This window comes from Protopterus annectens, chromosome 6.part0 (assembly GCF_019279795.1).
Source record: "Protopterus annectens isolate FY-2018-M chromosome 6.part0, PAN1.0, whole genome shotgun sequence".
In the NCBI taxonomy this organism is placed as follows: domain Eukaryota; kingdom Metazoa; phylum Chordata; order Ceratodontiformes; family Protopteridae; genus Protopterus; species Protopterus annectens.
In genome coordinates this window covers 1,708,184,965-1,708,210,114 of record NC_056737.1, presented here as the reverse complement: position 1 = coordinate 1,708,210,114, position 25,150 = coordinate 1,708,184,965, and the positions used below count along the sequence as shown (strand labels likewise).

General features: G+C 41.1%; 1 protein-coding gene and 1 non-coding gene across 3 annotated transcripts in view; both read left to right on the top strand.

Annotated features, from left to right (window-relative positions):
- The window catches only part of NOP58 (NOP58 ribonucleoprotein), a 581,042-nt gene that overhangs the window by 136,842 nt on the left and 419,050 nt on the right, over window positions 1–25,150 (top strand). For both annotated transcript variants that reach the window (XM_044075099.1, XM_044075098.1), the window contains one exon: window positions 12,035–12,171. In XM_044075099.1, the coding sequence (XP_043931034.1) occupies window positions 12,035–12,171 (137 nt within the window). The remainder of the gene's footprint in view (window positions 1–12,034; window positions 12,172–25,150) is intronic.
- LOC122805125 lies at window positions 13,218–13,306 on the top strand. The gene has a single exon (XR_006365327.1). It is a non-coding gene; the product is annotated as a small nucleolar RNA SNORD70 (small nucleolar RNA).

Below are 25,150 nucleotides of genomic sequence, written 5' to 3'. Positions count from 1 at the left end.
TATTTGTGCTTCAGACTTTATATCCTACTTGGAACACATCTAGAGCCTGTTTACTGCATTTCCTGTGTTGCACTTAATTTAAAATCGTTTTTTCTTTAAAAACTGCATTTTACCTGATTTTGGCCTAGCACTCAAGTGTGGGGTCATTTAAACTACAACAAAAAGAAGAACAAAACAACAAAAAAATCTTGCTTTTTTCCCACTTTCTGAAAGTTGAGAAAGTTCAGTTACAGATTTGCTGTTCTGAACTGTTACAGATTTGCTGTTCTGAACTGTTTGGAAGTTTCTAGAAGGCCAGTGCTTGCTTGGGCTAAAGGGAAGTCTCTGTGTTCACCAGTGGGAGTGGTTAACACTGAACAGCCTGCCTGTCCCTGGAGAAGTGGTTACTACCTAGAAGCTGTAGTTTTATTGGCCATTTTGGGTCAATTCTAAACTCCTTGATCTCTCTTAAAACGCTGCAACTCTCTTTTTGCGCGGTTTTGCGCACTGAGCATCGTCGCCTAAACAGGTTTAAACTATTCCAGGCTCCACAAAGTCTGCTCTTCACTTTTTCCCTTAGAACTGTTCAAACTCTCAAAGTAATCACTCTATTCTCTTTCTAAAGCCCTGCACTTGCTCAGCTCTTGTAAGGAAACACTAACTAACTAAAGCACTACACCCTCCTTGACTTCTCATAAGTATTAGGCTCCAGATTGGTCCTTCCTGATCAAGTGAAAAAATCTGATCAGTAAAAAAAAACAGTTTCCTATACTAATCTGGTATGTCCAAGGGTCAGTTTTAAGGTTACTCTCCAGTCCAGCTGGTGAATCTGGGAATTTTGAGGCAATGTTACAATTGCCTTATGTACACAGACAACCCTCTCCTCCTTCCAACAAACTCTAATACATGTGAGAGATGCAGTTACACAGCCAAACTGGAGGCAGAGCTCTCTCAACCCAAGACTGGCACAGTCAGTCGGGATGAAAAGGTAACCACCCGCACCACAAATCCAGTCTCACACAGACCTATTGCATCTGCATACCAAACACATAAACACACAAAAACATACTCTGAGGCTCTAAATAAAAATCTGCCTAAACAGCAGACCTCCTAAGCAGATATCCAAGCAACAGCCACCCCTCAAATATACCCACGAATCACATATCTCACAAAGTCAGTGTGCCTTAGTCACAGCCCTTAAGACCAAACAACACACCAAATACACTTGTTATAGGGGACTTTATTGTCCGACACACTGACGTCCCGCTCACCAGACTGAACACGGAGAATGTCGCAGTAAGCTGCCTGTCTGGTGCCAGGATCCGCCACATAACGCAAGCACTCAGGTCACTCCAAAGCAAGTACAAGTATGACTCTGTCATTGTCCATGCTGGTGTGAATGACCTGAAATGTACCTCCCTGGACTACATGAAAAGAGACAGAGGAGCTCTCTGACCATGTAGCCCAGGCTGGTATGACCCTGACCTTGAGTAGCATCTTGCCCTCACCAAGAATGATGCCACAGTATAAAGACAAAATGATCAGTTTCAACAATTGGCTGAAGTATTGGTGTCATTCAAAGGGGATCCAGTGTCTGTCAGCCTGGGATGACGTGCTCGACAAGCCACGTTGCTTCGCTATTGACTGCTTGCACCTGTCACCCTTAGGCTTTCATATACTGGCCAAGGCTCTTGCCATCCCCATAGTGCCTTTTTTAGGCAAGGCTCAAAGGACAAACCCACCTCCATAGACAACCCAAGGATAAAAAATGTAAAGGTAATGTTACTCAATGCCGGAAGTCTAAACCTCAAGATGCACTCACTCGAGGCTCTCCTCAGTATGGAGAAAATCGATGTCTGTGCAGTAACAGAAACCTGGTTCAAGGCTCCTGAGAGCACCCCAGCACTACCAGGTTATAACTCATACCATGCGTTTCAGCCCCAAAACTCTGACCTAAGCACAAAATGAGGGGGAGTATCTATATCCATCAAAGATACCTACACCTCCAGGTTAGTGGCACTGCACGAAGCATCGGAAACCATCCATGTGCAACTAACAGCAGGCAAAACTGCCTTTCAGTTTGCAGCCTGCTACAGAACACCCTCCCTATTACAGGAACCCCACTTGGCATTCCTGAGAATACTGGAGAATATGAAGATGTTCTTCGTCTTCCATTGCTGCAGTCCTGACTATTTTTGCCGCATGGTCCGATGCAGAAGCAGTTTAACAGAGTTGGCTAAGTAGGAACATTTTGGTTTTTCTTGCCTCAGTATTTTAAAAAGTGAATAACTGTATTTCTTGTGGGAAACAGATACCTCATAGGGATTATCATACCTTGTGTATACCTTGTTTAGTTGGTTGCCGCCTTGTGCTAGGTTTAACAAACGCACTATTAAGAGGAGGTTAGACTGTGCCAGGTTAGTGTTTGGGAAGCAAATGCCGCCGGATGCTCCAAGAAGCGCAAGGATAAAACAGTGAAGCCTAGGGTTGAGGAACCGCAGTGAGGTTTTGCCAGGAGTTTCCATGGAGTCCCAGGCAGAAACTATACTCTTACAGGATGTGCCTTCTCAGGAGGTAGGCCAGGCTGAGGGGCTTCTCAGGTGACTGTTCTTCCCTCTCTTCCCAAGGTAGTTAGGGCCTCTCCTTCTGTTGCCAAAACTTCTATGAGAGGTAGGCCTACTTCAGCTTCAGTGGGGCTTCTCCTACCATTTCAGGTTCTGTACCTAAGAAACATATGCTTAAGATGGCAGAAGATTTGATTACTATGATTAGGGTTCTATGCCCCGCCTGATAAGAGGCCTAGGGTGGAACCGAGTTTGATTGTTTTGAACAGTGTTCTGAGGCTTCAGAATCTTCTGTGGAAGATTTGCAGGAGTATCCTACCTATTCTGATTCTGATGTGGATGATTCCACCTGAGGATTTCTCATTTTCAGAGACTCTGCATTCCATGAGGGAGCACTTTAAATGGCAAGGCCAGGATTACTCTGACTCTAGGAAAAGGCTTTTCTTGTTTTACCCCAGCATAGGCCTTTAGCTATTCCTCCTGTGTTGAATGTGGTGGAAGATGTTTTTGCAGAGGCTTCCTGAACCCTGACTCTTTGCCTCCTGCTCCTGTTAAGCCTGATAGGTATTATAATAAATATTTGTTTAAGAGTCCTAGACCCAGAAACTATTTCTCAGGGGCCTAAGGGTGTAAAAGCTTCTGTGGTTAAAAATCCTGTCCCCACTGATAAAGATAGGTGGGGAAAGAAAGTGTATACTTCTTCCACTTTAGCCATGAGAGCTTTGAATTGTCAGTTTCACATGTTAAAATATCAGAATTACCTTCTTTCACAATTGAAATCTAAGGTGGATGCTTTGGCGGAAGGTATTGAGTGTAAAGAGTTGCTGGATTTGGTTCATGTGTCTGAACAAGTGGGTAAGCATTCTTTGCAATGTGGTTTTGATGCTGTACAGGCCTCCTCGAGGGTGGCTGCTACCAGCTCTGTTCGCATGCCTGGTTGAAGGATCAGAATTTAGCTGAGCATGTTAAGACAAGGATTTTGGATGCTCCTTTACAGTCTGATGTGTTGTTTGGTTCGCCTGTGGAAGCTGTTTTAAAGAAAATGGAGGACAAAGCTAAGTCTATGCAAACTGTTAAAGATTTTTGCAGGTGCATTAGTAGAAATTGGCCTGCTAAGGGGTGGACATATCCTGCTTATGATTCTCAGTCTAGGGTAGGTCTAGACGGTAGGGGCAGGGCTCAAAGTTCTTTTAGGCCTAGAACAGGAGTTCACCTGCTCAGACTTCTGGTGAGGGCAGGGGTCAGTCCAACAGACCCAATGACCTGTTTTTCAGCTGCCAGCAGATTCACGTCTGGCAGCTCCTTTGGGGAAGACTGTCTCTTTTCAAAGAAAATTGGGATTTAATTACTCAAGACAAATGGGTGTTGGATATCATTCACCACGGTTACAGATTTTATTTCCATACAATGCCCCTTTCAAAGGCATGCCACCTCCTCTACAAAGAAAAGAGGCTCACAAGCAAGTTTTACAGTTACTTCACATAGGGGCCATTCAGCCAGTCCCTGTGTCAGAGAAGGGCCTAGGATTTTATTCTGTTCCTTGTACCAAAGAAGGGGAACACGTGGAGACCAATTTTGGATTTATCTCTCCTCAACACGCTTTTGGACATTCCCAAGTTCAAGATGTTGACGTTACAACAGCTTTTACCTCTGCTGGGCAAAGATCACTGGATGGTAACTTTAGATCTCAAGGAAGCTTACCTTCATGTGCCTATAAGGCTAAGTTGCAGAAAGTATCTCGTATTCAAGCTGGAAATTCTCATTATCAGTTCTCTGCATTGAAGGTTCTGGCTCCAGTGATAGCTTACTTCAGGCTTCAAGAAATTCAAATCTATCTGCCTGATTCTGGCTCAAGAAAAGGAAGACCTACTACAGCATCTGGAATATGTTATAGCAGTGCTAAGATGCCTAGGGTATTCTGTAAGTCCAGTCTAGTACCCTCTCAAGACATGTGCTTTCTGGGTGTAAGACTGAATACAGCAGCCCAGATGGCCTCCATCAACTATCTCATCAGTCCGGGACAGTCCTTCAAGCATTAGGGTTCATGGCATCTCAATGCCAAACTGCATATGAGGAAGCTACAATGGTATCTCAAAATGTATGGACACAGCACTGCCAGGATTTGGACACTGTCATTCAAATAATACCTTGCATTCAAAAGGAATTTTGTGGTGGGCTCAGGAATGTCACCTAAACAAGGGACTCTCTGGAGCTCATCTAAATGGAAAGTGGATACAAGACAAGTGGCCTGCCAGACTACAGCATCTACATATCAACATGAAGGAGATGTTAGCAGTCCAGTTTGCATTAATGGCTTTCAAGGAGTTACTTCTTCCAGGGCAGGTGTTGATTCTAACAGACAACACAACTGTCATGTGGTACATCAACAAGCAAGGGGAACACATTCTTATCCTCTATGCAGGCAAGCAATGATTTTATGGGAGAAACTAACTCTTCAGGCAAGGTTTCTGCCAGGAGCACAGAACTCCTTAGCAGATGTGTTAAGCAGACAAATCATGGATCCCCGTGGAAACTGGATCTTCATGTATTTCAGAAACTGACAGTGTCATGGGGAACTCCAGACATAGATCTGTCCACTAAACCACCAGCTGCCAAAGTATTGCACAAAGGGGTTTCATCACACAGCTTGGAAAGTGGATGCTCTGTCTTTCAGTTGGAAAAACCTTCATGTGTATGCCTTTCCACCTCTACCGCTTCTTCCAAAGGTACTATTAAAGGTCAGACAAGACAGGCCAAGGATGATTTTGATAGCTCCAGATTGGCCTCGCAACACTGGTACCCACTACTAGTCTGGTAAAGAAGCCTCCATGGCCTTTACCTCTGATTCCTCATCTGTTATCTCAGAAGGACGGTCATCTGCTCAATGTCAAGCTTCACTCTCTTCATCTAACAGCCTGGCATATTCTGTGTTGAAACACTGCAGGTCTCAACTTCCTCAACAAGTTTTAAATGTGATTATGGAAGCTAGAAGGCCTAGTACAAGGAGAGTGTACGCAGAAAAATGGAAGAGATTTTTATTTTGGAGTACAGCAAAGAATTTGGAGATTTCAGAGCCTAATTTGAGTGTGGCTCTTCAATATCTTACTGAATTATTGGACAAAGGATTGTCCTTCTCTTCCATAAAGATTCATGCTGCAGCAATTTCAGCTCACTATGATTGTGACCCACCTTTGCTGCTTGGGATCTCAATTTTGTGTTGGAAAAACTTACTCTACAACCTTTTGAGCCTGCAGCTACTGCTGAATTGAAATATTTGTCATGGAAGACTGCTTTTCTGTTGGCTATTACTTCTGCAAGAAGGGTGTCTGAGTTGCAGGCCCTTATGGCAGTAGAGCCTTTTGATTTTCCATAAGGACAGGGTATCATTTTATGCCTAAGGTGGTTTCTAGTGTGGCTTTAAACCAAACTATTCATTTGCCTTTGCAGATCCTCAAAATAAAGGGGAAAAGATATTGAACACTTTAGATGTACACAGGCAATTTATTATTTGAGCAGGACTAAGGATTTTAGGCAGTCTCAGCAGTTACTTGTTTCTTTTGCTTTGAGTTCACAGGGCAAGCCTGTGTCAAAACAAACTATTTCTAGGTGGATTTTTGTTATTCCCATCATGGCAAGGAGATACCAGCTGGGATTAGGCCTCATTCCACTAGGGCTACTGCCACGATATTCTGGAAGCAGCTACTTGGAGTTCAGTGCATACTTTCTCTAGGCATTATCACCTTCCTATATACTCTAAGACTAGGGCTGGTTTTGCCACAGCTGTTTTACAAGGCATGTTGTCAGCTCCTACTACTTTATAATTTGCCAGCCTCCTTACCTCTGCTTTGGGATTCTTTTGTACCTACCATAAATGTAGATGTTGGTGAGTTTACATGCTTATATTTTTATACATATATTGTTGTATATATTATACATGTGCAGGTTGTTTTGGGACTTGTCTTTTGGGTCTTCTGACATCTATAGTCAGGACTGCAGCAATGGAATCCTCGAACATCTACATTTATGGTAGGTACAAAACTGTACTGTCTCTCCAAACACTCTGATATTGGGTGACTTCAACTACCCAAACATTGACTGGGAAAACTACTCGAGCCCAAACACCCTCGCCCAACGGTTCCTTGAATTTATAAACTCTAACGCAATGGAACAACTGGTCACCACTCCCACAAGAGGGAACAACATATTGGACCTGGTCATCACCAACATGGGGACTCTATGTTCCACACCAGAGGTAAACCCCTCATTGGTAAGATCAGGCCATAAACAAATTTCCCTGGACATCCATATCCCGTCCCCACCCCCAGCCAAGGAAATCACTGTAAAGAATTTCTCAAAAGCCAACTTTGCACTTCTCAAGACTGAGGTGGAATCCTTCAAAGCCCCTGGACCGCCACAGGATAATACAGCCCAATCTGCAGAATCCTTTACAAATGCATTCTATGAGCACCTGCAGGAATGTATGGATCAGGCTATCCCAAATAAAACCAAGACTCACTCCTCCAAAAACAGTAGACCGGTCTGGTGGACCCCAGCCATAAATAAGGTATACAACATAAGGAGGAAGCTACTTACATGACTGAGCAAAATCCCAAAAAGGGAAGGCATCTCTGATCAGTATTAGCAAGAAACTTCGATCCCTCATAAAATCATCAAAGGCCAGCTTTGAAAGAAAAATTGCCCTAGACACTCAAGATAACCACAAGGCCTTCTTTAGTTATGTCAGGAACATGGGTGGAAACTCCCAGATATGCTATGAATTGTTGCATAACGATACAAAATATACCGAACCTACAGACATAGCCAACATCCTGGCAGACAGATTCAGCGCAAACTTCTCCCCCCCCTTCCCCCACAAAGGAGCAAATGCCTATCCCAACTGAATGTAACCTTCCTGACATCACAGATGCACAGGTGAAAGCTGAACTGAACCCTCACATTAAGTCACTGTTCAAATTTAGCCTTACTACAGGATATGTACCCATAGAATGGCGTACAGCTACAGTGGTCCCACTCCACAAAGGTGGTGCCACAACGGACCCCGGAAACTATCGCCCCATAAGCCTGACTAGTCTGGTCTGTAAAGCTATGGAGCTTATCATGGAACTCATAAACAAAGACATTGGGAGCCTCCAGACACTGGACCCTACCCAGTTCGGCTTTAAGGGCAGATCTTGCCTCTTAAACCTAGTTGATTTCTTTGAAACCGTTACCAAAGCCATAGATGAGGGCAAGTTAGTCCACACAGCCTACCTGGACCTCGCAAAAGCCTTCGACACAATACCCCACTCGGGCATCATAAATAAGCTTACCAGCTTAAATATCAACCCCTATATCACAAGTTGGGTTGCAAACTGGCTCAGAGATAGAACCCACATGGTCAGAATCGCAGGTGCCATGTCCGAATCCAAATCAGTTAAGTGGCGTCCCACAGGGCTCTGTTCTGGGACCTCTCTTGTTCGGTATATACTTCTCTGAGGTTCAGGCTAACACAGGGGGATTATGGCTGACAAAGTTCGCAGATGACTGCACACTGGGGGCCATAATCGAATCTCCAGCTGACATAAGCATCCTCCAAAAGGGTCTCTCAGAGACGGATACTTGATGCCAGAGCCACGGCCTCAAGCTAAATGCTAAAAAGTGCATAGTCATCCCCTTTGGGAAAAACAAGGTGCCCACAAATTACCACATAGGTGGTAATCCATTAAGGTACGGAAGACGTAATTGAAGATTTGGGGACCAACGTAGATAGTAATCTCTCCTTTGATAATCACGTTGCCAAAGTGGTTAGAAAGACTTTCTATATAGCCCACCTTATCTCGAAAGGGTTCGCATCTAGATCGAGAGGTCATTGTGCCCCTCTACTCGTTACTCATCAGGCCCATAATTGAATGCAATGCCCCTTTTGGGATGTACCTTACCCGACACCTGCAGCAACTGGAGAGACCCCAAACGTACCTCACCAAGAGGATCATGGGCTACAAACAGATGTCCTATGCAGCTCGACTAAAGAAACTCCAGCTCTACTCAGTTGCTTACCGCCTACTCAGTGGCAATCTATGCCTGACGTACAAAGCCATGTCAAACCCAGAATTAATGGACATGCTCCACCTCAAAAAATCCAAGTCCCTTAGAGCTACACGCACCAGGGACCTAAACCTCAGCACAAAAATAAATAGGACATGCTAGAGGGACAGATTCATTTCCCAGAGGCTCCCTTCACTCTGGAATAGAATCCCAATTCATGTTAGACATAGCCACTCGCTGACTCTCTTCAAGCGAAATCTGGATGCGTGGATGGGAAATCGCAAATTCATCCCTGGGATCTCTTCTGTGCCCCTGCTAGACAGAGGCACAGTAAACTAATCTTAAAGGGTACCTTCTGTGACCTACTTTACAGAGGCACAGTAGGCTAATCTAATAGGGAGGCGGAAGCCAAATACACTCTGGCTAGGCTTATAAATGCCCTAGGGCAGATAGCCTAGTATCTACCTATGAACCTATGTCCGTGCAAAACTCATTCTAGCAACAAGTTTATATGAGCAGTATTTAAAATCTGTCCCTGTTTTGGGCCTTCACCCCCCCCCCCCCCATTATTTTTGCCTTTGTCCAGATTTCTTGTGGTGAGTGGTTGAGAGATATGTCTGATAGAAGTTTGTCACTTTATTTTCTCAGTCATAATGTGTGGGTATTCCAAGGCTTCATGTCTGATTTTTTGGATTTTTACTAGAAAGCTATACTTGAAAGATTTTTTTTTTTAATAACCCTTGTGACGTTCTTTCCACAGATTTCTAGCAGTCTTACTTTTGAAATTTAATCATTTTCATTTATCTTAGTTTACTGGGAAAGTCCAGCTGGAAATAAGATCCTTTTTCAGAGGTGGCCCAGGGAAAAAGCTCCACATAGTACCAGTTCTGACATGTACATAAAATGCAATTACATATCAGAAGGAATGCAAAATATAGTTAGGTGTACATACAAAGCTGTACAATAGTTTAAACATTTAGAAATGGCATGTACTTGTCTTGCATAGGACATTCATTAGAAATAGAGACACTGTTGTATATAAGCAAGAAAATATAACAGTCCAGAATATGCTAGAATGTCTGATTTAATAGCAGTTAAAATAATGAAAAGCCAGCAGAACTATGAAAATGTTAGAAACGGGGAATGGATGGAAATGTAGTTTGTTAGTAGAGCAGCTGTGAAAGTATATTTACTTTTAAGACAGAGAAGTAAAGTAATTGGGAAAGTGAGAAATATTGGGGCTACTTGGACTGTATTAGTTTTGGATAGATGAGAAAGGGGGAGAGAACTGTGATGGAGGGGGCACAGGGAAGAGGGGGAGAGAACTGTGATGGAGGGGGCACAGGGAAGAGGGGGAGAGAACTGTGATGGAGGGGGCACAGGGAAGAGGGGGAGAGAACTGTGATGGAGGGGGCACAGGGAAGATAGTCTGAGCATACAGTTATGGAAATGTTTCAGAAATTAAGTGAAACAGTTGTTATAATTTTGAAAGTGAATGTACATTACAAGGACTTGCAAATGACAGATCAGTGGTAATAAAGCCGAGGGGTACAGATTGTTAGTATTGGGAGGTATTTAAATGTATTTGCCTGAAGATTCTGCTTATAAACTAGTATGGGTATGGGTGATTGTATTTGATTCCATTATGAAGCGTGAACGTTGATGCAGGAGTATGTTGCCGCTGTGTGATTTTTAAAAACTGTAAGAGCTTCATTATTTCTAAACTCAGGATGTCTGTTTTTTGTTTACAAAAACACACACACACAAGGTTATCCTCCTCCTTTTAGACCAGAATTTTTATTAAGTTTCTAAAATTAGGTTAGTAAATTGATGGTTTTTAGTGGCTGTGTGGCTAAATTTCCCTCCTATATACAAGATATTTTTTATGTTACTTGACAAACTTTCCAGTATAGAATGGCAAAATGGTTTTGATTACTGTTTATGTAATTTAGTTTTGTATGCTAACATAGTGATGGCCTTGAAGCTATATTTTTATTGGAGGCATAATTTTACAGATAAATATGTTTTTTAAACAAAATTAACAGTTTACAGCCATGGGTGCCTCAGTGGCCTCTTTGTATGCAGATTTATTAATGGGTTTATTTGAGATGGAAAGCAAGTCTCTATTGTCATTCATTTTTTAAATCCTTTTACAGATGGCATTCTCATGGTAATTGACACCCTTGGTTAGCGTTTTGGATTTCTTTAATATCTAAAAAAAAAATAAAAAAATACTAGTTTTGCATGTTGCATATGAAACTAATTGTCAGAATATGAAGTATTCGTATGTTAATTCTGTTCAATGAGAGTGTGTTAATGGCTCTGTTTTCAAAACCAAGCATTTCAGTTCTTTTTATATGGAACTAGTTTTCAGCCTGAAGTTGCGCAGTCAGTGTTTTGAGCTTTTGAAGAGAAGCTATCGATAGTTAAAATCCTCTTCAGTATGTAATATGGTATCCCCTAGAGAGAAGACTCGAAGTTAAGAAATCGGATTGATTTTTTTTTTTTTTAAATTCTTGATTTGGCAAGTTGTGTTATGTGTATTTGTGGATTTTTTTTTTTTTTTAACAATATTTTAGGAAAACTATGAATATTATTGGTGATGGTCATTTAAAAGATTTATTTTGACGTAACCATCATATTCATCATATTTATTTTGTTCAAAATTTTAATATTTCTTGGAATTCTAGAACATTGGATTTTAACCACAGGTGTACTAATAAGTTTTTTAAAAATTGAAAATTAAAGTAAATGGAAAGAAATTGAAGAATTAGGATGTTGTATGTGACACAGAACGAGATACCTTTCTACTTTATTTTCATTGATGAAGCAAAAAGAACATTTAGGAAAGGGTTACAGAAGCAGCTCTAGGATATCTGTAATGCTATAGGTTTAGTTCTATAGCTGTTCATTTTAAAAATAAAAAGTGGCAATACTGAGGGGAAAGAGTGCCATTTTATATGACAGACTGAAAAAGCCCGGTTGATTCTGAAGTTAACATCTAGACCTAGTGCTGTCAATATTGATCTTAACTGGGAACTGTTTAATTGTTGCCTTTTAGTCATGTTAATTGAGATTTTTCCTGCATTGTTTAAACCATGAAAGGTTTGTGACTGAGGTGCAGGGTTCATTGTCTTTTGATATGTTGTTCTGCTAGTTAAGTGCTCACTTAGGAGTGACTTGGGAGTGGGTTTTAAGCTGTGAATGTAGTTGTACAGCAGACAGGCTGTGGTGGCATAACCCATATGTGTGATGCAACTTTCACTCAACCTGTAACTGTAGTGTCACGCTGCCTTTCAAACATGATTCTAGTTTTTAATGAAGTTGAAGTAGAGGTGATTTTTTTGCTCCATATTCTTGCACACTTAGAATAAACAAATCTGTAGTAATGTGGTTTTCAATAGTGAATGCATTATTTTTTTTGCTTTTGTCATTCCTTCTTGCAGGATAAGCTGGATTTAAGCTGTGTTCACAGCCCAGCAGTGACGGAGCTGATGCGAGGCATTCGCCAGCAAATTGACAGTTTGATCACAGGTCTTCCAGGTAGAGAACTGAGTGCGATGTCATTGGGTTTGGCACACAGGTGAGTGTAATGTATTTGCATGATGCTTGATGTCATAATGTGAAATTAAGTGTTTTTTGACATTAGCCTGGTAGGCTTGTAAACAGGCTGTGTGACAAATGGCTTGTAGAAGTAATAGACCTTTCAGTTGTCATTGGTGTTTTTAATTTTGTTAAGGCCAAAACAGAAGTCTTTATGACATGCATCTTGGTATAATGGGACCCCTTAACTAAATGAAGGTGAATGCTTTTGAAGTGCAGTATACTAGTTGTACTGCATCTTTTACTTTTATAAAAATGTGTCTGTTCTTGGCAGGCAGTGTTAAAGCCGTTTTCATTTGGAAGCACGGGATGTTTGTAGGTCTTGATGTTTGGCGGGGGGGGGGGGCTTTTACTCATAACTCTTTAGCTTGGTTCCTTATTTGTTTGTAGTTGGTGCAGTACTGCTGTAGAGAGTGGGGTTTAATATTTAATTAGTCATAGTGGCTCTGGGGTGGTAGATATTGGAATATGCACCCAAACAAAATTCTTGTCCCTTTTCTCCTTCTGGAACCGTGTTTTATTTTACTACCCTTTTAAAAATAAACGTGTGTTCTCCATTCAGTTTAAAGGGCCTCAAACTGTTTTAACGGTCATAAAAGTGAAAAGCCTAGATAATTGTAGGCAAGATAATGCAGGATTGACTCGTACAAGCCCGGACAAGTCCTACATCAAAAGGGGAAAAAATAATGCATATATTTGTGTATGTGCATACATGTACATTTCATTGCTGGAAGTCACATTGCAGTTTGGGATGTTGCTTTCATGATTGGTTTAGCAAATAATGTGAAGCCAAAGCCCACTATACTGTACATCCGTAGTACCCCCAAAGAGAATATATTCACACCTGTTTTGTCTAAAAGTGCCTGTAATTATTTATTGCATGCTTTTGGTACAGGGATTTCATTCCAGCACTGGTAATGTATATATTTGCTGTTGTGTTATGTTGCACCATTTTGTTGTATGTACCAGCAGCAATTTTGTATATGATTTTGGACTGTCCATTACATGACTAATTCCTTTTTAGTGAAGTTGGTTGCCAGTGATGTAGTAATCTTTTTCTGAAAGTATGGTGTTGTTACTCAGATTTTCGTCACTACCACTGAGGCAACTGCTGTAGTATAAAAAAAAAAACATGGTGTTTAGTTTATTCACTTGAAATGTATTGCAAGAGTACTCATAATGAAAACTGCTGAAGAATCACTGTGGCTTTTGCACATAATTTTGTACAATATCATAAATGCATTTCATTGCAAGGTATAAATCCATGTCATGGTAAGGTGAGCACTTTTTACATGATAGATGAGGAACTACTAGGCAGCTAGGTGACTATTTTAGAGTACTAATAACGTAATTTTTGAGATTATCTGCATCATTTTACAAAATTCTTCCTCAAAGTAGAGGTTTAATGAGGACTAAGCTTGTGATGTTTTTAGTCCATGTAAGTTGTTTCCTGAAATGTTAACTGTGTTAATGTGATACATTACTGCTCCTTGTGAACATGTTGCAGAGGCTCATTTTACCCTGGTCTGTTGCATTGCCTGCATTTGATAATGCTTTACTTGGTGTGTTGTACTTGATGTTCTTCATCTCACATTGCTGCAGTCCTTACACTTGGGTAGTCCGCTGTCCACGGTCGGCCCGAATATCAAAGTATAGTCATATCCTCAGTCTTTTTGCCGCATGGTCCGATGCAGAAGCAGCAAAGTTTCAGACCGAGTTCAAAATTGGCTAAGTACCCGTTGGGGGAACATTTTTTTTTCTTGCCTCAGTCATTTGATGTCAGAAAAGTTAATAATTGCGCTTCTTGTGGAAACAGATACAGATTATCATACTTTGTGTATTCCTTGCTTAGGGCCTGCTTGTGCTAGATTTAATAAACGCACTATAAAAGAAGGTTGGATTGTGCAAGGTTAGTCTTTGGGAAGCGGTGCAATTATAAAATGCCGCGGATGCTCCGGCGCCCGCCTCGAGAAGCGCAAGGACAAGGCAGTTAAGCCTAGGCTAGAAGAATGGCTCCACCTTTGTGTTCCCAGAGTGAGTCCTTATTATTGCAAGATGTGGCCTCTCAGGAGGCAAGTCAGGCTGAGGGCTTCTCAGGTTACTATACTCCCCTCCCTTCCTAAGGTGGCTAGGCCCTCTCCTTCTGTTTCTAAGGCTTCTCCCAGGGGCAGGCCAGGTTTAGCTTCAGTTGGTGTTACCCCTAGCTCTTCAGGTACTATGCCCAAGAAGCATATGCTTAAAATGGCAGAAGATTTGATTACTTTGATTAGGGGTTCTATGCCTCCTCGAGACCTAGGGTGGAGCCTGAGCTTTTGAGCAAGCTTCAGATGTTTGAGTCTTCGGCTGAAGACTTGCAGGAGTACTCTCCTTATTCTGATTCTGATGTGGATGATTCTACTCCTCCTGCTACTCCTCCTGAGGATTTTTCTTTTTCAGAAACTCTTCATTCCATGAGGGAGCATTTTAAGTGGGAGGGTCAGGACTTCTCTGATTCCAGGAAACGGCTTAGGGAATTTCTGTTTTTACCCCAGCATAGGCCTTTGGCTATACCTCCTGTTTTGGATGTAGTGGAAGATGTTTTTACAGAGGCTTCTCTTAATCCTGATTCTTTGCCTCCTGCTCCTGTTAAGCTGGATAGGTATTACAGGGTGCCTGAAGTTCACAAGTATCTTTTAAGAGTCCTAGGGCAGACCCAGAAACTGTTAGCCAGGGGCCTAAGGGTGTTAAGGCTTCTGTTGTTAAGAATCCGGTTCCTACAGACAAGGAGGCTAGGGCCTTGGATAGATGGGGAAAGAAAGTTTATACTACTTCCACTCTTGCTATGAGGGCTCTGAATTGCCAGTTTCACATGTTGAAATACCAAAACTATCTCCTTTCACAATTGAAAGTCTAAGGTGATGCTCTGGCAGTAGGTATTGATTGTAAAGAGTTGCAAGATTTAGTACATGTTTCTGAACAGGTGGGTAAGCATTCTTTGCAATGTGGTTTTGATGCTGTACAGGCCTCATCTAGGGTGGCTGCCACTGGGACTGTTCGGATCAAAATTTGTCTGAACATGTTAAAACAAGGATTTTAGATGCTCCTTTACAATTGACGTGTTGTTTGGTCCTCCTGTTGAGACAGTCTTAAAGAAAATGGAAGACAAGGCTAAGTCTATGCAGACTGTTAAAGATTTTTGCAGGTCCAGCCTCCAAAGTTTAGTAGAAATTGGCCTACTAATTATGATTCCCAGTCGGCAGAGCTCAGGGCTCTTTCAGGCCTAGAACAGGGAGTTCTCCTGCACAGGCTTGGTGAAGGCATTTTCAGCTGCCAGAGCCTGCTTGTCTGGCAGCACCTTTGGGAGGAAGGTTGGCACTTTTCAAAGAAAATTGGAGTTTTATTACCCAGGGCAGATGGGTTTTGGATATCATACCAGGTTTTATTTCCATACCTTGCCTCCTTTCAAAGGCATGCCAGACGTTCCTCCTCAACAAAGAATAGAGGCTCACAAACAGGTTTCTCTGTTGCTCCAACTAGTCCCTATGCCAGAAGTGGGCCTAGGATTTTATTCTCCCTGTTCCTAGTACCAAAGAAGGGGAACACGTGGAGACCAATTTTGGATTTATCTATCCTCAACACTTATCTGGACATTCCCAAGTTCAAAATGTTGACGTTGCAGCAGCTTTTGCCCTGCTGGGGCAAGATCATTGGATGGTAACTTTGGATCTCTCAAGGTGGCTTTTCATGTTCCTATCAGACTCAGTTGCAGCTGGGACTTCTCACTATCAGTTCTCTGCATTGTCAGACTAAAAGGAATACAGATCTATCCTTATTTAGAAGTGCTAAGATGCAAAGTCCAGTCTAGTACCCTCTCAAGACATGTGAAAACAAGAGTCTATCCCTTTACTTCCATCGACTATCTCATCAGTCCGGGCTGACTGCAAGGACAGTCCTTCAAGCCTTAGGGTTCATGGCATCTTGTATTCTGGTGCTTCCCAATGCCAAACTGCATATGAGGAAGCTACAATGGTATCTCAAAATGTATGGACACAGCACTGCCAGGATCTGGACACTGTCATTCAAATAATACCTTGCATTCAGAAGGAATTTTTGTGGTGGGCTCAGGAATGTCACCTAAACAAGGGACTCTCTGTGACCCGCCAGAGGCAAAGTCAGATTTTAAACAGACAGATGCCTCAGACAAAAAGCTAGGAGCTCATCTAAATGGAAAGTGGATACAAAACAAGTGGCCTGTCAGACTACAACATCTACATATCAACATGAAGGAGATGTTAGCAGTCCAGTTTGCATTAATAGCTTTCCAGGAATTACTTCTTCCAGGACAGGTGTTGATTCTAACAGACAACACAACTGTCATGTGGTACATTGCAGGCAAGCAATGATTTTGTGGGAGACTGCTCTCAGTTTACAACTCAATCTTCAGGCAAGGTTTCTGCAGGGGCACAGAACTCCTTAGCAGATGTGTTGAGCAGACAAATTATGGATCCCCACGATCCTCATGTATTTCAGAAATTGACAGTGTCATGGGGAACTCCAGACATAGATCTGTTCGCTTTCTCCACTAAACCATCAGCTGCCAAAGTTTTGCACAAAAAGGTTTCATCCCACAGCTTGGAGAGTGGATGCTCTTTCTTTCAATTGGAGCAATCTTCATGTGTATGCCTTTCCACCTCTGCCTCTCCTCCCAAAGGTACTTCTGAAGGTCAGACAGGACAAGCCAAGGATGATTTTAATAGCTCCAGATTGGCCTCGACAGCACTGGTACCCATTACTGACAGCCATTTGCTCAATGTCAAGCTTCACTCTCTGCACCTAACAGCCTGGCATATTCTGTTTTGAACCATAATGGGCCTCCACTTCCTCAACAGTTTTGAATGTTATTTTGGAAGCTAGAAGGCCTAGTACAAGGAAAGTGTACGCTGATAAATGGAAGAGATTTTTATTTTGGAGTGCAGCAAAGATTTTGATGTTTCTGAGCCTAATTTGTGTGTGGCTCTTCAATATCTTACTGAGTTACTAGACAAAGGTTTGTCTTTCTCTTCTATTAAAGTTCATGCTGCAGCCATTTCAGCTCACTATGAATTGTTTTCTCATCCTTTGTTCAAGCAATTTCTTAGAGGGCAAAGAATACAAGACTCCTGCTTGGGATCTCAATTTTGTGTTGGAGAAACTCACTCTACAACCTTTGAGCCTGCAGCTACTGCTGAGTTGAATTATTTATCATGGAAGACTGCTTTTTTGTTGGCCATTACCTCTGCAAGAAGGGTTTCTGAATTACAGGCCCTTATGGCAGTTGAGCCTTTCTTGATTTTCCATAAGGATGGGGTATCATTACGTACTAATCCTTCCTTTATGCTAAGGGTGTTTTCTAGTGTGGCTTTAAACAGACTATATTCATTTTGCCTTTTTTAATAAGGATAGGGTATCATTACGCACTAATCCCCTTTTTGCCTAAGGTGGTTTTTAGTGTGGCTTTTAAACCAGACTATTTCATTTGCCTTTTTTTTTTGCAACCCAAAATAAGGGGAAAAGATTTTGCACACTTTGGATGTACACAGGCAGTTGCGTTATTATTTGGACAGAACTAAAGGGTGCAGGAAGTCTCAGCAGTTGTTTGTCTCTTTTGCTTTGAGTTCTCAGGGCAAGCCTGTGTCAAACAAACTATTTCTAAGTGGATTGGGTTTTGCATTGCTTTGTTATTCCCATCATGGCAAGGAGGTTCCAGCTGGGATTAGGCCTCATTCCACTAGGGCTACTGCCACTTCAACAGCTTTTTGAGGGCCAAGGATATTTTGGAGGCAGCTACTTGGAGTTCTGTGCATACTTTCTCTAGGCATTATCACCTGCCACTTTACTCTTAAGTCCAGGGCTGGTTTTGCCAGTTTTGCAGGGCATTTTGGCAGCTCCTGCTTCCTTAGTTAGCCATCCTCCCTTACCTCTGATTTGGGATTCTACCCAAGTGTAAGGACTGCAGCAATGTGAGATGAAGAACATAGTACAGTTTTGTACCTACCATAAATGTAGATGTTCAAGATCCACATTGCTCTCTGTAGTTGGAGGTGGTTGTGTGGGTTGGGTTGTACATGTTGTGTATATTGTATATATTGTACATATAGTTAGTGCAAGGGTGGTTGGTTATTTGTTTGCTGTCTTTTGGTTTTGACCTTTATTTTTAAGGTCTTCTGACATCTGGGGCAAGAAAAGACTGAGGATATGATGCGGTCATGTTGTACCCTGGATATTCGACAGCGGACTACCCAAGTGTAAGGACTGCAGCAATGTGGATCTTCGAACATCTACATTTATGGTAGGTACAAAACTGTACTTTTTGAGGGCATTCTCTTACTCGGGCTGGCTGATTTTGCTTGAGACAATTAGTTTGAAAGGTAACTTATTCATCTTGTCCCTGAAGGTGGCAGTAATATGGTCAGCTACAAGTAATTGCCTTTTTTCTTCGTTTCAGCAGTATTTTGCTTTTTGTCACAATTGGTGAAAAATTCATTGAGAGAGTTACTGTCGGCCCAGAACTTCTGTAATGGAATTATTGCTGAAAACCCTGCAAGAAGAGCTGCATTGAGACATCAGATCAGAAGTAATGGGCATCTGACACAGGGGCAGAGAATTACGCTGATCAGTGTAGCATCTCCTTCAAGACATTTTTACAGTTTACAAACATTTCATTTAGAGATAGATATATATATATATATATATATATATATATATATATATATATATATATATATATATATATATATATATATATTTATTTATTTTGTGTGTGTAGCTTTGCATATACAATTTATTGTTGGATATTATACTCGTACAGAAGTTTCATTTTCATTTTTGTATGTTCGTTCATAAGTCACTTCTTCAATAGCCTAAGCTGTATGAGCTAAGTGCTGGCAAGTCTTGTAAAACTCGACTCCCTCCACCTGCACCCAGGCTGTTGATTACATAAGCTCTAAGTGTAGAAAACCAAACCAGCTGCTTGGGTAACTTCACTTCTTTTTTGCTACTTTAGGGGAGAGCACTCCTCTTGCAGTCTTCATATTGTTAAAGGTCTGTTTATAGTTCTCCATTTCTGGACAGGCATGTTCCCTTTGGATAAAGCCTTCCGCAGTGTTTTCTGTGAAATGTGTTCTGATTTCTGAGAGAAACCTTTTGAGAAAAGTGTTTGGTCTGACAGACCTGTTTCCTTCTATTTTTTACTTATTTTGTTTAAAATATATTCTGTGGAAAGATTTTTGCTTATTTTGTTGGACTTGCCTTTCTTTATTGAGGAGGGTGTGTTTTGGGATTAATTCTGCATCATAGCTCAAAAAAAATAATTTCCTTGGTTATACCAAGTTGCTCATGCGGTATTTCTGATACATTTTGTGACTGTCTGTCAGACTACTGTATGTTCAAAATTGCCTCTTTCCCCATCACACGTTTAGTATTTGCTAACTGAGGAAAAGTTATTTGGAAATGTTTACATAATTGTTTTTATACCTCAAGTAGACTCCAAAGATCCTTAGTCTTCTATACTTTGTTGCATATTTGGGAGACGAGCATATGCCCCCCCATTGATTCTTTGTGAATTGCTTATCCAGTCTCTTCCCAGTCCTTTACAACACCCTCTGATAGTTTTCAGGCAATATTTTATATACTTTACTAATCGTCCCTTAACAGTGCAGGTGGATGAAGCCATATTAATCCCCTTACTCATACGTGGTAAATCCTTTCCCTAATAGTACCACTCTTAAAGCATTGTCTGTAAGTTTGTAGAATGTTTTTAAGCAATAGCAAAAGGAGACCATTCCTATCGCTCTCCTATTCAGGATACAGTAGAAGAGTTTTCGTGAGTTCAGCTTTATTTTATACAAACACATCGCGATAGAAGTTTACTGACTTTAACTTGGGTAACTTGTATACAAATTAGCTGTTGCAATCATACATGCTCACTCTCTGGCTACACTCTCAAAATGGCACTGGGGATAGCACGTGCATGTTCTGTCCTTAATATGCTTCTTAAAGATACAGCACATACACTGTTCTGCGTCCTCCCTCTTTGAGAAATAGATCATGCAAAGCTATGAATCTCATTTGACATGTTGATGATACAAATAATTCTTTGTCTTGCACTTGTACAGAACAAGGTGCATGTATACATTTATGTACATGTTGCTGTGCATTTCATACTGGGACTGGAAGTGCAACCAAATAGTGAGACACAAAACCGAGAATTAGATTTAGCAACTGGAACAGTCTCTGCTGAATGTTCAACCTTGAATATCTGGAACATCCTCAGGAGTGGATGTAGAGGTTGAGAAACATTCTAGGATGGAACAATGTCTGACTTGCTCCGAGATCTAGAGTTTGTATCACAGGAACGATGCTGCGATAACGATTCTGGTACAGAAAGATGTCTCTGATTTCTCCTGTACTCCAGACCCTCAGATTCTATGAGGTAGTATCTTGGCTCGGTACATATACCAGTTACTTGACCAGTCCAGTCAAACCAGTTACTTAACCAGTCCAGTCGAAACCTTTCGCTGTTTGTATCCTCACCCTCTCTCCTCCTTTCAGTGGACGAAGAAATCTGCTCCATTTGTCATAACTGGACTTCTGGATAGAATGCTTCTTGAATAATTGAGCTTTACTGAGGCCTAAAGTTAACAGAACCATCAAACTGGAACGAATAGGTAGCGTTGTTCTTGTTTGCCTTGATAGAAGTTTCTGAGCAGGTGAGTAAAGTATGTCATCACTGGGTATGTTTCTGAGATTACGTAATTTCAAAAAGACATCGGTATTGTCCCTCTTTGACCTTTCATGTAATTGCTTTGCATTCTGCACTGCACGTTCAGCTAGTCCATTTGACTCTGGCTATTCAGGACTGCTTGTACATATAAGTCCCATTCTCTCGCAAATTTCTGAAATAACTGACTAGTAAATTGAGTACTGTTGTCAGAAATAACCGTGTGTGGACTACTATGGACTGAGAAATGATGATTCAACTTGGTAATAATGGTAGTGGATGTGATTAGGTAGTAGATTAATCTCAAACCAGTTCAAGTAAGAGTTTACCAAAGCCAAGTAATGTTGATTGTCCCACTCGAAGATATCAGTGGCTACTGTTGACCAAGGTAGTTCAGGAACTTGACTTGGCTGAAGTGCTTCTCTTTGTAGATGTGGTTTAGTACTATTGCATACTGAACAAGAAGAAAGTACTTATGTCTTTTACTAGTGAAGGCCACAATACTATTTCTCTCGCCCATCTCTTAGTAGATGCAGAACCTGGGTGACCATGATGCAAAATCTGGATGTATTCATGTTGTAGGGAAGTAGGAACAATGATTTTAGGACCTTTGAAAGTAATGCCATCTTCCATCAACATCTGATCTCTGTAAGGAAAGTAGGTTTGCACTTCAGGTGGTACACTAGATTGCTTTGACGGCCATTCATCATTAATGTAGTAGCTGAGCTTTTGCAAAATTGGATCAGTCTTTGTATGATCTCTCAGCTCATCTAGTCGTGTGGTAAAAAAATTATGCACTTCAGTTTGGGTAAGTGTTCTAGATGCATAGGCTATTGGTCTGCCTTCTTGAAGAATGACTGTGCCAAGACCAAATTGTGAAGCATCACAGGAAAGAGTGACTGGTTTATTGACATCATAGTATCTTAATGTAGGTAAGGAGACAATTTTCTGCTTAAGGTCTTAAAATGCTTATGGTGCTGTTCCAGCCAAGATTGTGTAACATTTTTGCTAGTCATCTCCCAAAGGTGCTGTCAGTTCACTGAAATCTGGTATAAACTTGCTTAAATCGTTACCATGCCAAGGAAACCCTGTAGAGCTTGAATACATTATCTGGTGCTGACCTCTCAAGAATAGCTGCTTGCTTGAACAGGTTTAGTCTCAAGCCAGAGCTGGCAAGTAAATTACCTACACATGTAACTTCTGGTAGTCTGAATTTACAATTCAGAGGGTTGAGCTTTAAATTTACTTCATGTGCCCTGTCTAGAACTCTCTAGATTTCTGTCATGCTCTGCTTCACCATTGCGTTCAACCAATAAATCATCTGCTATTGTGGCACAAGGGTAACCTGAAACAATTTGCTCCATTGCACGCTGGAAGACTTCATATGCAGAATTTATTCTGAATGGCATCCTTAGGAATCTGTATCTGCCAAATGGGGTACTGGAAGTAGTTTGTAATGAGGATTTGCGATTAAGCATCACTTGCCAAAATGAATTGCATCTTAGACAGAAAAAAACATTGGCATTTGTTATTGGGGCTGCAGCCTCTTCGACTGTACAGATTGGATGATAGTCTCGTTAATGCTTTGTTCAAATCTCTTGGGTCAGTGCATATTCTGATTTCGTCTGAGCCTTTTTTGTCAGCTGCTACCATGGACGACACCCATTCCGGTGGTTCTGTAACTGGACAAATTACACCTTGCTGTACCATTTTATCCAACCGAGGTTTGACTTTATTCTGCATAGGTATCAGAACTTTTCTTGCTGGTCTGACTACTGGAGTGACCTCTGGGTCTAACTTCACGGAATACACAGTTGTAAGTTTGCCCAACTTGTCATCGAAAACATCAGCGTACTCTTGAGAAAATGGCTTCAGAAAAGTTGGAACTAGGATACGGACTTAACGATTAACTACTTTGGTAAAAGAAAGCAGATTCATTCTCAAACTGTCTCTAAGACCCAGTAATGACTGCACAGGTCTTCGAACTACATAAAATAACAAGGTGCAACAATTCCTAGCCAAATAACATGAAAGCATTACTTAGCCTTCGGTTTGAATTTCTTCATTTCCATAGGGAATAAGTTTTGCGCTATCGGCCACATTGAGTTGCTCACTTTAGCAAATATGTCTGCCGGTATAACGTTACACTTTGAACCAATGTCTACTTTAAGCTCTCTAGATTTACCATTGATGTGGACAGTACAAAACATTTCGCTCTTTGCCAGCAAATTCACTGCATCATCTCTTTCACCAATTACTGATATACCATCTATATAGAAAGTAGGGTTGCAGTCTTACCTGATCAATTTGCTGTTTTTTGTGACCCTCCTTTATAATTGTGTGGGGTTTACTTGATTTGGAAAACTTTTGAAAATGGTTCCATTTTTTACACTTGTGACATTGCTGACCAAATGCTAAGCATTTCTCTCTCTGACTCATGATTGGCACTATTGTGACAGTTAACAATAAAGTTGGACTTGAGTTTTGCTGATTCACTTTTATACTGCACCGAGCATTCTTAGAACTTACTGGAAAACTCCGTGGTGTCCCTCGTGAACTAGCAGGGGCTGTGGCTGCCATATGCTTAGCCCTACTTCTGTTTGCCACATGTTGCATGCCATCTAAATTTGCTCTGGAGCTTGCTGAAACTATGCTCTTGTCATTTGCAAGCATACTGATGTTTCTCTAAATTCATGGATTTGACAAATCTCTCTGGCTTTCTTCAACGTTAAATTGTCACAAAGCAAGATCTTTCTTACAGCAGGACTATTAATGGCGCACACGTGACACTCTTAACTCATCTTTTAAGTCACCAAACTAACGCATTTTAGTTTTGTTTCTCAGGTCAGTAATATAAGCTGCAAACGTTTCCCCTGGTTTCTGATCTCTTTTGTAAAACAAATGCCTATCTAATGTAATATTTATCTGGTGGTTACACATTTCCCTGAATCTGTGCTTCAAACACTCTGTTGTACAGGCTGAATCAAGGGGAAGACGCAATGTGATGACTTTCTCCCTCATGTTACTGCTGGTGCATACACAAATGAACGCTGTCCTTCAGTGGCCTTTGACCCAGCTAGGTTTAGCAAAATGAATGCCCTGGTGTGTGCATCTTTGTCTGCATAAGCTGCTTGTATAAAAATATTGTACTCTTGCTCAGATATTCTCCAATTTTCTGCAATATTCTGATCAAATACAAGTGGTAAGGGCTTTCGAAATCAGTCTGCCATATTAACACATACCAGTGGAAGGTTTTACAGATCTGCCCGAACACATACACACATGCCAGAAATTTATGCCAGTTTCTGTAACTTTGCCCAATAGCACAACAAGCCACTGAATAACTGAACTTTGCAAAATAAGTCTTTTGCGCACTGTAATACTCTTGAAATTGCTGTACTGCAAGAAATCACCTCTTAACAGTATAAGAAATATTTCGAATGACTGCACAATTCGAATGAACTGGGCAATAGAACCTCAGGGTCTGATGCATTTCAAAGTAATTGCACTTTTGCAAATAAACAGTACACAGCACACTGAAATTTCCCCGAAATGGCAGTACTTTGCTAGATAATTCTTTACAGTGCAAGAACGCTCTGTAATGGCAGCACTTTGCAAATAGACACACCCAGTACAAGAAACTTTTCGAAATGGCTGTACTTTGACTGTACTTCATAAAGTAGTTGCACCTTGCACACATACACTCTCTTCAGAATACATGCACAGTAATAAGCACACACCTGTAAGGACTTTTACACACTTTGAGATAAACTTCGAATAGCTCTAGTTATGCCCGTGATACAATACGAAGTTGTAGTTATGTCAAAAGACAGCACTTTGCCAAAAACATGCAGTTGCCTTGCTTTATTTATGCTTAATTGCCCTTTTTGCCTTTATTGAATTTTTTGCTCATTTAATCTGTCTTCGTGCATGTTGTACTTGTGCTCGTTTTACTCTAAACATGCCCATTTTGCCTCAGACACACTCATTTTGCTTTAAACCTACTCCTTTTGCTTTTCTGATTATCATTTAGTCAAATCTCTGAATTTTAAACATTTTGCTTAATAAACCTTTTCTGTCTCCCACTTGTCTAGTAATGCGGTTTGCGCCCTTGTAATTCTCCGTTTTATCTCTTCTATAAAATGAGCTGTTTGTGCAAGTTTTTGTTACCTTAGGTTATTTTCTGGCTCTCTTTCGTGCTAGTTTCTCTCCGTTTATCTTC